At 43.2% G+C, this 14084-nt stretch overlaps 1 protein-coding gene across 1 annotated transcript in view; it reads left to right on the forward strand.

Moving 5' to 3' along the window:
* LOC142303971 (scaffold attachment factor B2-like) overlaps positions 1 to 14084 on the forward strand; it is an 812977-nt gene that overhangs the window by 195823 nt on the left and 603070 nt on the right. Inside the window, exon 10 of the mRNA XM_075345939.1 lies at positions 4762 to 4874. Within this exon, the coding sequence (XP_075202054.1) occupies positions 4762 to 4874 (113 nt within the window). The remainder of the gene's footprint in view (positions 1 to 4761; positions 4875 to 14084) is intronic.

Consider the following 14084-nt stretch of genomic DNA (forward strand, 5'->3'; position numbering starts at 1 on the left):
GAGCTGTCAATCAGGCAGATCTCACCAGTAACCAGCCTCCAGCGACGCGTGGAAGCGACGCTGCGCTTGGTAACTAAGGTAAATATCTGGTAACCAAGCAAAGCACTTCGCTTGGTTACCCGATATTTACCTTGGTTACCAGCGCACACCGCTTAGCGCTGGCTCCCTGCACTCCTAGCCAGAGTACACATCGGGTTAATAATCAAACCGCTTTGCTTATTTACCCGATGTGTACTCCGGCTACATGTGCAGGGAGCCGGCGCTGGCAGCCTGAGAGCAGCGTACGCTAGTAACCAAGGTAAATATCGGGTAACCATGCAAAACCCTTCGCTTGGTCACCCGATATTTATCTTGGTTACAGCTTACCGCAGGCTGTCAGAAGCCGGTTCCCTGCTTCCTGCACATTCAGATCGTTTCTCTTTCGCTGTCAAACACAGCGATGTGTGCTTCTCAGCTGGAGAGCAACGTCCAAAAAATGAACCAGCACTGTGTGTAACGAGCAGAGATTTCACAGCAGGGGCCAGATCGCTGCTCAGTGTCACACACAGCGAGATCGCTAATGAGGTCACTGGTGCGTCACAAAAACCGTGACCCAGCAGCGATCTTGCTATGTGAGAAGTACCCCTAACCTGATACCTGACTTTCCAGCATTTCAGCAAACACACACTGTGCAGTGTGTGGAGGAGGGGGAGGCGTGGATGAACGGTCTCCTGTTATCTCTGAATCTAGCTGGGAGATGTGCTGGCAGCAATTAATGTGTGTAATAGCACACTAACAACCCTGAGCATGCAGATGGGGACTGTCACATCAGATGTGGCCTGCATTAAACATGAGCTGCGGGGGTGACAGGTAGAGTGGGTGGATTAGAGACACGTCTGGGTACAGCAGAAGACAAGTTACCACCAATAGCCCGGGATCCGGGGAGAGCCACACAGAATGTTGCCATGCTATTAAATAAAGTGGTTGATTTGGAAAACTGCTCTCGAAGGAGCAACCTGCTGCTGCTGGGTGTCCCAGAGAAGGCGGAAGGCAATGACCCTCTGACATTCTTTGAAAGATGGCTGATGGAAACCATAGGCAAGGAGGCACTTTCCTGCCTTGTTTACTATTGAAAGCGTGCACAGAGTACCAGCTCCCCCTCCCCCCCCCGCTAGGAGCACCGCCAAGACCTATCCTGCTTAAACTCCTGCACGTCAAGGACAGAGACTCCATCTTGCGCAGAACCAGGGACATTAAAGATCTTGTGATCAGCGGCAGCAGGGTCTCGATCTTCCCGGACTTCTCCATGGAGGTGCAACGCAAAAGGGCACAATTCCTTGATATTAAAAAAAAACAAAAAACAAAAAAAAAACAACGTCTACGTAACCTGCAAGTACCATTCTCTATGATGTACCCTGCAAAATTACGCATTGCTGTAAATGGAGAGACTCACTTTTTTGATACAGTGGGAGCTGCATTATCCTGGCTGGATGTCAATGAGAGATCTATACGGAGGAGAAATACTTGAATGGCCCTTTCTCCCCACCAGGTGTCGCTGTTATGAAGGACGCTATGCTGGTACAAGTATTGTTCGATGTTCCATTTAGGATTCCAAGCAGGGGGTCACTTTTTTTTGGCCTACACCCTTTGAAGAGTAGAACTGTAGGTCTCCCCTTGCCTGCATGGGTTTTGGGCTAGTGTTTAGCACTGGTTCTCTCCATTCGAGAGGAATGTATACATTGTCTCCATGTTGGGAGAATAATGTGCTGTATACTGTTGTACGATATTGTTTTTTCTCCTTGTATTGTTTTCTTACTTTCCGTCTTATTCTTTATGTATGTTGGATACAGTATGCTCCAGCCGTGTCGCTTTGTCCGCTAACAATAGGCAATGGCAGAACCCACCTCTCTGTCCCAGTACACAGCGATATTTTCTCGGTCCATTTTGTAGTTCACACTTATGGCAACACTAATAAATATTTTGGCATGGAATGTTAGGGGGCTTAAGGATGCAAATAGGAGATGCGCGGTTTTTACCCATCTACAAAAATTCCTTCCGGCTATTTTGTGTCTATCTGAGACCCACATAGTGAAGGATAACATTCATTGGCTGAGAAAAAAGTGGATTGTGCACGAATATCATTCCACGTATTCGACCCACGCACGGGGTGTGAGCATATTGATGCACAAATCCATTCCATTCTCCTGTACCAAATCAGTAATTGACCCGGGGGCCAGATTTTTTTTTTGTCTATTTTGCACACTATATAATATACAACTCATTCTGGTAGCAGTATATATCCCCCTGCCATACTCTGCAGAGCCAGTAAAAAAAAAATACTTCATATTCTTGACTCTCTCCCCACTGTACCAACCCTTTTGATAGGAGATTTTAATACTATTTGTATCCCTATCTAGACAAGCTTCACTCAGGAAATATATCGGTGGACGCTGCCCTAACTTCCTTTGCTAGGACATTGGAGGAGCTAGGTATGGTAGACCTTTGGCGTATTAAGAACCCCACAACTTAGCAATTTTCCTATTATTCTAGCTCACATCACACTATGTCACGGATAGACCTGCCTATTGGTAACTCACTCATGACCTCCTACACACAGACAGTGGCTTATTTACCTAGACGTGTTGGACCATTCACCACTACATGTTGAGCTATCATGGGGGAACCCCCTCACCCTGCCTAGACCTGTTTGGTGACTTAACCCCTTTTGGATTCAGCTTATAGGCTGGGGGGTCTCTGAATACAGACATTTTAGAATTTTTGCCACTTGAACGAGAGCTCCGCACCGTCACACACACGGTGTGAGATTCTATTAAAGTTTTTGTAAGGGGTCTATATATCAGAGAGATATGTTCCCATAAAACCCCAAATAGACAGTATACCCATTATTTAACTCAGGAATTGTCTGATGCGGAAGCTGCGATGGTATTAAATCCGACAGAGGAAAACAAAAAACTTCTAGAGAATGCACAACACGATTTTTGCAAATGCTCATATTTGGTCAAGAATGAAGCTTCATGGTGTAAACAGATTTGTGAATGTTCGTCAAAATTTAGTCCCACTCGTCGACGCAGCAATTTCTGTTCATCCAATCCAAAGCTTGTAAACAATTTCAACTCATCCTTGCTATGGGTGAATGTCTTAAGGTGGCACTTTGAATTGTTCGCAAGGCCGATAGAGCAGTGGGCCGATTCGTCATCAATTTCATTCTCCATCACTAAAAAATAAATAATATATGCATTAAAATGTAACAATAGTCAATAGGTTTATAGGTTTTTGATTATAATAGACATTGCTAGCAACAATACAACTCTGTAACATGTGATAAGAATCTGAAAATCAAACACAAAATCAATGCATTACGTGCATACATAACACCATGTTCAGTGGCATTTTTCTTTTCTTAAATGGAGAGACTCCAAAAAAAACCCCAATGATCCTTGTAGAGAAAAATGTGCTCTTTCAAATGATAACAGAATTAATATATTTTAGGGGTACCCTTTTTGGGAAATTTGACCTTAAAATAGGTAAAATTCGTTTTTTTTAAGTTTTTCATCATATGTGGGTGTGAATATTTCCACAAATGCATATGCTTTGACCGTGATATTGCAGCAATGCAAAGTCATGAAGATGTTTGTTGTACAGGGTAAAGCACCAGTTCCTATTGGTTTTTGGTCTTGAGTTATATATGGGCAAAGTTTGGCATAAATTTTATGCGACACGTTTTGCATGCTACTTTGACACAAAATTGTGGCCGAAATATTGTTTTGTCATAGCCGGTAATAATTTTATCGCGTTTAGCAGCAAACGTTGAGCTGATATGCCAAATTTCAGCATCATAGCCAGTATAGAACTCTAATGGCTATGTGCCAAAGTTTGCAAACTCCTCTTAGCTGAAGCCGCAGGCTTGGGGGGGGCCCTCCAGTGAAAGGTCAACAGTGCCCAATATATTTTAGATCTGGCCCTAAAAATTTACAGAACCTCTTTTCAAACATACATGTACATCCTTATAAATTTTCAGCAAAATCTGAGAACGTCGAGTGGGGACCACTGGTCCACTTGACACGGAATGACCCTTATGCTCCTCTGTTACTACCCAAATTGCTTAAAGTATTTGAAGAGGCTGAGAGGCAGAGGGTTTTTCCACCCTCTATGAAAGAAGCACTAATAGTCCTAATTCTGAAACCAGGGAAAAATCCCAGAGCCCCAGAATCATACCGTCCGATTTCTTTTCTACCAGCAGACTTTAAGTTACTGGCCAAGGTACTTGCCAGAATGTCCCGAGTTGTCTCATCCATTGTGCATAGTGACCAAACGGGTGTCATTCCAAGTAGAGATACATCCATGAACCTTAGGAGACTATATTGAGGACTGCAACATAGTGCTGAGAGTCCGGGGGAGAGAGCAATTCTGTCCTTAGATGCCGCCAAGGCATTCGACAGCCTAGAATGGAGATTTTTGTGGGTGGTACTCCGGAAAATGGGATTTGAGGATAGGTCTGTAAATTGGGTGAAGCTGTAGTATGCATGCTCATCACTTGCGTTTTCATGTATCATAAAATTGTATGTAAAGCACGGATGTCCATCGAACTAATTCTGGCTTTTATATGTTAGCAATGTTCTTTTATGTATTAGTGGAAACCAAAGCAGTCGCCTTCCCACACTTACCATTCCATGTTCCCTCTTTTATCGTATGTTTATTGAAAACTATGAAGTACTCATGGTTATTGCATATATTAAGCATTGTTTTACTTAATTATTTAAGGGCTTCTCCATGCAAGAAAGAGGATGTGCCTAGTAAAAGTGATGATAAAACTGATACAGATAAAGAAGAGCACAAGAGTGGAACCTCAGATCGCTCAAGAGCTAATAGATCGGGTATGTTACCTTGTGTATGCTTATTCTGAAAGGTGGTGGAAGCCATTTTGTTTTCATTGCTTCTTCTGGAAGCATTCTCAACCACATTTATTTTTTTCCCACTTTTTACCATTTTTTTTTTTAAAAACTTCTTTTATAAAGCTATATTGGTCTTTTATTGTCCAGTTTATTCAAAATTTAGTCCTGTGCTTAAAGTTTTTTATTTTGGTACTCTTATTTTGACATAGGTTTCCTTTAAAGTATAGTATACTATCAGGCGATTTAATCCTGCCCAAAACACGAACAGCATATGTCATAACCTGCCAACACAATTGCAGTCAGGTTGAGAAAATTACTAATGTTAAAACGAACACATTGACGAGACACTGATTAAAAATCTGATCCTGCACACTGAAATAAAGGTACCGTCACACTAAGCAACATCGCTAGCAACATCGCTGCTGAGGCACGACTTTTGTGACGTAACAGCGAAGTTGCTAGTGATGTTGCTGTGTGACACATCCAGCAACAACCTGGCCCCTGCTGTGAGGTCGCTGGTTGTTGCTGAATGTCCTGGACCATTTTTTAGTTGTTGCTCTCCCACTGTGAAGCACAGATCGCTGTGTGTGTACCTTAAGTCAGTTGTTCTTTTCACATGCGAGTGGGATGGGTGGCTGGTCTGATTGACGCCTTTTGTGTTTAAGTTAAGCAGATTATACAGACGTGTGCTGTCCAAGTAATTCAATAGGGCTGTTTAGATTATTTTTTTTTTCTTTCACACGAAGTGTGTCCATTGGAAAAGACTAAAAAGACTGACTGCACTCCTTGACCTGACGTGTGAACAGGTGCATAACTGAACATGACATAAAATACAAAAAAAACAGTTTGCACTCTGATAATGCTAAAGTATGGAAACCATGAATATGTGAACATGGACCTGCATTACTGCTGAGGAAAATCTGAGAAAAATGAGATATTTAGCATATATAAATGGTCATTTGTATATCTGCCCAGGGGCATATATAAATGGCCATTTATATATGCTAAATATCTCATTTTTCTTAGATTTTCCTTAGCAGTAATGCAGGTCCATGTTCACATATTCATGGTTTCCATACTTTAGCATTATCAGAGTGCAAACTGTTTTTTGTACACTGCAAAAGACTAGTGATATTTGTTATGAATAATGTTGAATGTGAAAGCCCCCCATTCCCCCCCGAAATAACGGATCCCATACATATAGCATCTGATTTTTATAGATGGAGCAATTATTACCCTAAGGGGTACTTTACACGTTGCGACAACGCTTCTGAAATATTGTCGAGGTCACGTCGTTAGTGACGCACATCCGACGCCGGTAACGACATCGCAACGCGTAAATCCTAGATGCGCCGATTAACGATCGCAAAAGTGCCGAAAATCTGTGATCTGTGTAGCGTCGGTCATTTTCATAATGTCGGGTCGACCGTAGGTACGATGTTTGTTGCTCCTGCGGTAGCACACATCGCTGTGTGTAAACCCGCAGGAGCGACAAACCTCTCCTTACCTGCGTCCCGACGGCAATGCGTAAGGAAGGATGGTGGGCGGGATGTTATGTCCCGCTCATCTTCACCCCTCCGCTTCTATTGGCCGGCCGATTAGTGACGTCGCGGTGACACCGATCGCACCTCCCCCTTGAAGGAGGGATAGTTAGGCAGTCACAGCGACGTCGCCGACCAGGTATGTGCGTGTGAAGCTGCCGTAGCGATAATGTTCGCTATGGCAGCAATCGCCACATATCGCATGTGCGACGGGGGCGGGTACTATCGCGCTCGGCATCGCTAGCCGATGCTAGCGATGTCTCAACATGTAAAATACCCCTAAGAAACTGTATTTGATCATGTAGGTTTAAAATGTTGACATAAAAAAAAAAAATCACACAGATGTAAGAATTTGACACATGGATAAAACAGCATTATTCATTTGCCCATATGACCCTATCCTTTAAGGGTTATTCCCATCTCCAAGATCGTATCCCAATATGTAGTAGGTGTAGTAATATTCGCAAATACTTCCAATTTGAAATGTAGTATAGTTTTCCTCATTAGCCGTGGTCGCTTACCTGATGTGCAGGGCATTGCAGTTTAGGTATCAGTTATGACCACTCATATAGTGACAGTTAGTTGTTAGGTAACCATGGTTATGACCACTATCTTATAGTAATGCCCTGCACATATGGTATGCGACATAGTTAAAAAGGAAAACTATACCATATTTTTAATTGGAGGTATTTTCTAATATACTTCTCATTACACCTACTACATATCTTGGCGATGAGAATACCCATTTAATGTACATTCACACAATGTCATTGTGTTTCACTTTTTTATTTTTCCTGCAATATTTTGAAATCGTGATAAATTTTGTTTTTAGCTCTATTTTTTTAAAATCATGGCCAGAAAATGCTGTGATCACACTATTAGGTCATGTTCACACTTTCAGATCTACAGCTTTTTTCCCAGCATGTATTTTACAGGTATATGAACCAGAATACACTTTAGCAATATGCTGTTTTCTTGCCATTTAGATTTTTTTTTTCTTTCTGCACAAAAATACAGAGAAAAAAATGCTTCATTTATACTACATTAAAAAATGAATTCTGGTAACTACCATACATGCAGCTCTGCTTTTTGGTATAGTCCTTCTTAAAGTGTACTCTTAAAGGGAAGGTATCGCGGTTTTTTATTTTTGTATTAAAAATAGTGTTTATAAAATCAAGTATTTCTAATACAAAATGAAAATCGCAGCTTATTTAGTTTTTATGTAATTCTTATTTTACTGGAGGCACTGGGGACTGCCATGCTGGATTTGCTGTGTGTGTAATGACAGTAACTCCTTCCTTTATGACAGCCCCTGTGCATAGACTCTGATAGTCTCCGACCCCATGCCATACGTTACAGTGGGCGTCTGCTGTGACCTGGATGTGCCCCCTGGGCTGTCCAGAACACAACAGAGGGAGGAGACCAGCGCCATTATTGTGGAGCTGACAGCGTGTGCTGTTTGCTCCACTTTACCCCTGTCACCCGCCGGGATGTGTGAGTACGGGCCGCCTCCCCTCCCCTCCCCTCGTTACTGTCTCCGATGACATCTCATCCCTCCGTTCTCCCCAGCCCCTGCTCTGCCCCAGCTACTGCAGCCGCCCCTCCCCCCTGCCGTTACCGTCTCCAATGACACCCCCCTCCCTCCGTTCTCCCAAGTCCCCGCTCTGCCCGCTGCCGCAGCTCCCCCAGCTCTGCACGCCGCTGCTGTGTGTGTGTGTGTGTGTCACAAGGTCCCCATCAGGGGTGATTGTGAGTGTGTGTCGGCGCTTGCGATGCTGTGCAGTGAGCTTCCAGGACCTGCGAGAGGATCACATGGGCAGCATGTGATCTCTCCGGATGTTGTGAGTGTGTGCGCGCGATTTGTACAGGTATGTGCGATATCGTGAGTGTGTGTGTGTATGCGATCGGATGTGTGAGTGTATGCGATCGGATGTGTGAAATGTCGGCCGGACGCAGGGGAGGATGGCAAGCAGCACAGCTGCCTGGAGCGCCCACCGGAGGTCACAGGGAGGAAAGATGTGAAAGGTGTGTGTGTGTGTGTGTGTGTGTGTGGCACAAGGTCCCCATCAGGGGTGATTGTGTGTGTGTATGTGGCACAAGGTCCTCATCAGGGGTGATTGTGTGTGTGTGTGTGTGTGTGACACAAGGTCCCCATCAGGGGTGATTGTGTGTGTGTGTGTGTGTGTGTGTGTGTGTGTGTGTGTGTGGCACAAGGTCCCCATCAGGGGTGATTGTGTGTGTGTGTGTGTGTGTGTGTGGCACAAGGTCCTCATCAGGGGTGATTGTGTGTGTATGTGTGTGTGTGTGTGTGTGTGTGTGGGGCACAAGGTCCCCATCAGGGGTGATTGTGTGTGTGTGTATGTGTGTGTGTGTGTGCACGTGCGCGCCACTGCATGTGAGTACCTGTGTGTGTACCTGTGATATTGTCTGCAGGGCTGTATATCTAATCCTATGTTGTGTGATACTGTCTGCTGAGCTGTGTATCTAATCCTATCCTGTGTGATACTGTATGCTGAGCTGTGTATCTAATCCTATCCTTTGTGATTCTGTCTGCTGAGCATTATTATTATTATTATTATTTATTATTATTATAGCGCCATTTATTCCATGGCGATTTACAAGTGAGAGAGGGTATACGTACAACAATCATTAACAGTACAAGACAGACTGGTATAGGAGGAGAGAGGACCCTGCCCGCGAGGGCTCACAGTCTACAGGGAATGGGTGATGGTACAATAGGTGAGGACAGAGCTGGTTGCGCAGTGGTCTACTGGACTGAGGGCTATTGTAGGTTGTAGGCTTGTTGGAAGAGGTGGGTCTTGAGGTTCCTCTTGAAGCTTTCCACGGTAGTGGAGAGTCTGATGTGCTGAGGTAGAGCGTTCCAGAGTATGGGGGATGCACGGGAGAAATCTTGTACGCTATAGTGGGAAGAGGAGATAAGAGAGGAGCAGAGAAGGAGATCTTGTGAGGATCTGAGGTTGCGTGCAGGTAGGTACCGGGAGACTAGGTCACAGATGTAGGGAGGAGACAGGTTGTGCATGGCTTTGTATGTCATGGTTAATGTTTTGAACTGGAGTCGTTAGGCGATGGGAAGCCAGTGAAGTGATTGGCAGAGTGGCGAGGCTGGGGAGTAGCGAGGGGAGAGGTGGATTAAGCGGATCTAATCCTATCCTGTATGATACTGTCTGCTGAGCTGTGTGTCTAATCCTATCCTGTGTGATACTGTCTGCAGAGCCGTGTATCCAATCCTATTGTGTCATACTGTCTGCTGAGCCGTGTATCTAATCATGTCCGGTGTGATACTGTCTGCAGAGCCGTGTATCTAATCCTATCCTGTATGATACTCCTGCTGTCCTTGGTGACACTTTAGACATTTGTGGTCACCAGGAAAATGGCTGTGCATTGTGTCCCTACATGTCATTCTCTGTTATCTGTTGTAAACACTCAGATTAGGAGGGGGGAGGCGTGCCATCACACACAGGAGAGCAGACTCTGCCCACTTTACGGCAGGCTGTAATCTGAGCTTTTTATGCAGTGGAAATTCAGTAGGATTTCAGAAGCTGCTCCCCCTAGTGTTTAACAGTGGAAAATATCAAACTTTTTATTTATTTTTTTTTATATTTTGCACAATTAAAAAAAAAAAAAAAAAAAATATTTAAACAAAACATTTAAACATTATTACTTCACATTTATTCAGTTATTATTTTTTTGTTTTTTGACGATACCTTCCCTTTAAGAATCTCCAAGCAATGCATTTTTCTTTTTAAAGCTCTTCACTTCCTGTTTTTTAGCAAGGTGGGCACTCTTCCTTGAGTAACCGTTCTGTTGGGTAGCATAACTGGAATATTAGAACGATTAAAGATCCGCGCAAGCTCTTCTGTAACTCACTGTATCAGTGGTTTATTCTAAAGTCTACACCTGCTATCTCTGTAGTTGCATATAGAGACAAAAGGGCATTTGAACAAACACACAGCTCAGGAAATTGATAGTTGAGATAAGGAGAACTTCTGTAAAGCCCCCCCGTCACACATAGTGAGATCGCTAGCTAGATCGCTTAAACGTACCAGGTTTTGTGACGTATCAGCGACCTCGCCAGCGATTATCGCTGTGTGTGACAAGCAGCAGCGAGCGGCCCCCTGCTGCGAGGTTGCTGATCGTGACAAAACGATCAGGACCATTTTTTGCTTGTTGGTCTCCTGCTGTGGAGCACGGATCGGCGTGTTTGATGGCGGGAGACCAACGAATACCGGTTCTGAGTGTGCAGGGAGCCGTCGTTAAACGGGTCGTTGGTGGCTGATGGCTGGTCACTGTGGAGATCTGCCTGATTGACAGCTCAACAGCGACCATGTAGCGAAGTTCCAGCTATCCCTGCCAGGTCGGTTCGCTGGTACATCGCTATGTGTAACTGGACCCTAAGAGAAGCTAGTGCTGGGGGTCAAATGACTTTGCAAGACTTGTAACAGCAGCTTGTCAGGAGCTGACTGGTGAGAGGAGTAATTAACTGCTGTATATAAATCAATAGGTTGTAGAGCTGTGGCTGGGATATTAGAAGTTAACCGCTCTCCTGGATTGTAACTACTGCAAATATTTGTTAAAGTTCTTGGCAGACAAGCTGCATGAAAACCAGCTGTACACTATAAAAGATAAACATTGTCATTGCAAAAGAATGACCGCAGATAAATAAGTCAATTTAATAACGTGAAATACACAGTCTGAGTTCTTCTATAAGTGTATCTTATCACTGTATTACTACAGTGTCTGGAAGAGAGGTGAAGGATGAGTAAAGAGTAAAATATATAGTGTAACAATGCTACTCACTCGGCTGCGGGTTGAGGTAAGGACAGGAACGGTTTCATTAGAAAAAGTCCAGCAGGTTTATTTTGAAAGTCCCATAACCTGCTTCAGGGGAAAACATAAAGCAAGCCCTTTCGGCCACAAAGGTATAAAACAAAAACCCCAATAAGTCCGTGTCACTGCGGGCATAAACAGTCCTCTTTCACACAGAGCTCCTCTCTGTTAAGGTCCAGAAATCTCCCAACCCAGACACACTGAGACTCCTGGTCTCCTTTTAGATCTACAACCACACCCAAAAGTGGAGGTATGTGAGCAGCCAGGCCCACCCATCTCTCCAGCTGCTCGTAAACCCGGCCCTGTTATGCACTAATATTCTCCCAGCACTACCTGTACTGGAGCTTACTCCCGGGCTTACATCACAGAGGATAACCATCTCTGCGACACATACCTCCCATCGACTATAGGACCAGCAACCCTTTTACAATAGTTTAAAAAAAACAAAGTATATCTTTATATACACTTTTGATTTATGTAACAGTAGTTTGATGAGTTTGATCATCCCATATGATGAGAGGTTGAAAAAGTTGGAATTGTTTAGCTTAGTAAAAAAGCTAATTTGAGTTTGCTATAAGCCTCCTAACATGCCTGAACAGGTAGATGGTGAAATGCTGCAACAAATTGAAAAGGCAGCTAATAATTATAATCGGGTCCTTATTATGGGGGATTTCAACTATCTAGACATTCAGTGGGACATAGAATCTGCGGGTTGTGCTAAAAGCTGTAAGTTTTTATCTACTGTTCAAGACGATTACCTCTCTCAGATGGTAGATGAACCAACAAGGGGAGATAATTTGCTAGGTCTGGTCCTGTCAAATAGACCAGATACAATTTCAGATTTACAGGTCCGGGAACACTTGGGCACCAGCGATCATATTATGGAAAGCTTCAAAGTAATATTCAGTAGCACATTTGAAATGGGAAATGCTAAAACCTGGAATTTCAGGAAAGCTGATTTCAACAAATTAAGGGAAAAGCTTCATTGTGTAGATTGGGACAAATTCATGGTAACTGGGGATACCTAACATAAATGGGGTAAGTTTAAGGATATACTACTAGAGTCCTGTAAAAAACGTATACCCTCTGGTAATAAAATGTCCAGGAATAAAAAGAAACCACTATGGGTCAATAAGACAGTACAAAGTATAATAAAAGAAAAACAAAGGGCATAGTGTTGTGAATGTAGTCTGTGTGGGTGCGGTTTTGGAGCTCCCTCTAATGGCCAGAAATGGTAGTGAAGCGGAGTTTGAATCTGTGACTCAGACTGTTGTCGGCGTTAATTGGGAATTAAGGAAGTCCTATTGCAGACAAGCCTGGACAATATAGGAGAGCACTTTTTGCCTTGCTGGTGCCGGTGATAGTTGAATTATCGTCAGTCTCTGAACCTGGCTTGGAGTTATATCCTTCTCTGTTTTCCTGTGCAACACCTCTGCAGATAAGTTTGCAAGCTTTTGCTTTGCTTCCTGGCTTACACCTTTAGGGTGTTTGTTTTTCTTTTTGTTTTGTTTGGAATCTTTTTTTCTTGCAGGTGAAGATTTGCTTTTCTAGTTTAGTTACCATGGGGCTTCCCCCTTTGCTAGCGCTTCTGCAAGAAAAGGGGGATTCTGCCTGTTGAACTTGATTATTTGCACTTTTGTGTTCTTTTTGGTATTTTGTTCCCCCATTATTTTCAAGAGTACCTGATATAGTGGGGGTGAGGTCATTCGACCTTCGGGGCCATTTTTATTATCAGGAGATAATAATTTTTTGCAGGGTGTTGTACTGACCGCAATCAGTTTCCTTTTCTTTCCTTTGTATCTAGGGAGTCGGGTCTAGCCTTTGCTAAATCTATTTTTTCCTATCTGTGTATCGTGTTTTCCTACATCACCGTAATATTTATATGTCAGGGGCTGGCTAGTCCTTTGGGGACTTTTCAGTGGCAAGTAAGATTTCCTCATTTCTATCTGTGAGGTGTAGCTAGTTTCTCCGGGTGTGACGTGCCGTCTAGGTGTTTAGGAATTCTCCACGGCTACTTCTAGTGTGGTCTGATAGTTAGGGGATTGCGGTCAGCTCAGGTTCCAACTACTCTTGTTTTTCTTGGTGTTTTTCTACTAATGGGATTGTTTTGTAATCTTCCACGGTTACTGGATCACAACAGCGTAGGCTGAGAATACAGAAATAGCATTTCAGGAGTATGAAGATATCAATAGGAAATGTAAAAAAAAGAGAGAAAAGCAAGAAAGAAATCAAATAAAGAAATCAAGCAAGCGAAATTAGCTACTGAAGAAAAAAATCGCTAAGGACAGTAAAATAAATCCCATAATCTTTAATAAATACATAAATGCCAAAAGGAAAGTAAAGGATAGTATCTGCCCCTTTAAAATGTAATAAGTTAGTTAGAGGACAAAGAAAAGACTGAGGTATTAGAAGGGCACTTCTCATCCGTGTTCTCCAAGGAACTGACTGTTCCAGGGATCATTCAACAAGTCAAAAATCAAAGATCACCACCTGATACAATTATTTGTAACACAAGAAGTATGCCTGCGTCTGAGTAAATGAAACATTAACAAATCTCTCAGGCAAGATGGCATTCATCTACGAATATTGAGGGAATTGAGCTCCGGAATTGACAGACCATTGTATCTCATCTTCTTAGACTCGCTTGTAACAGGGTTGGTGCGTCAGGATTGCTGATGTGGTACCAATATTTAAGAAAGGTAGGAGGGTGGATCCAGGCAACTACTCCAGTAAGTCCAGTAAGCCTGACATCAGTAGTATGCAAAGTTATTGAGAGCATTTTACAGGATGACATGCAAAAATA

Source organism: Anomaloglossus baeobatrachus, chromosome 1, assembly GCF_048569485.1.
Source record: "Anomaloglossus baeobatrachus isolate aAnoBae1 chromosome 1, aAnoBae1.hap1, whole genome shotgun sequence".
Taxonomy (NCBI): domain Eukaryota; kingdom Metazoa; phylum Chordata; class Amphibia; order Anura; family Aromobatidae; genus Anomaloglossus; species Anomaloglossus baeobatrachus.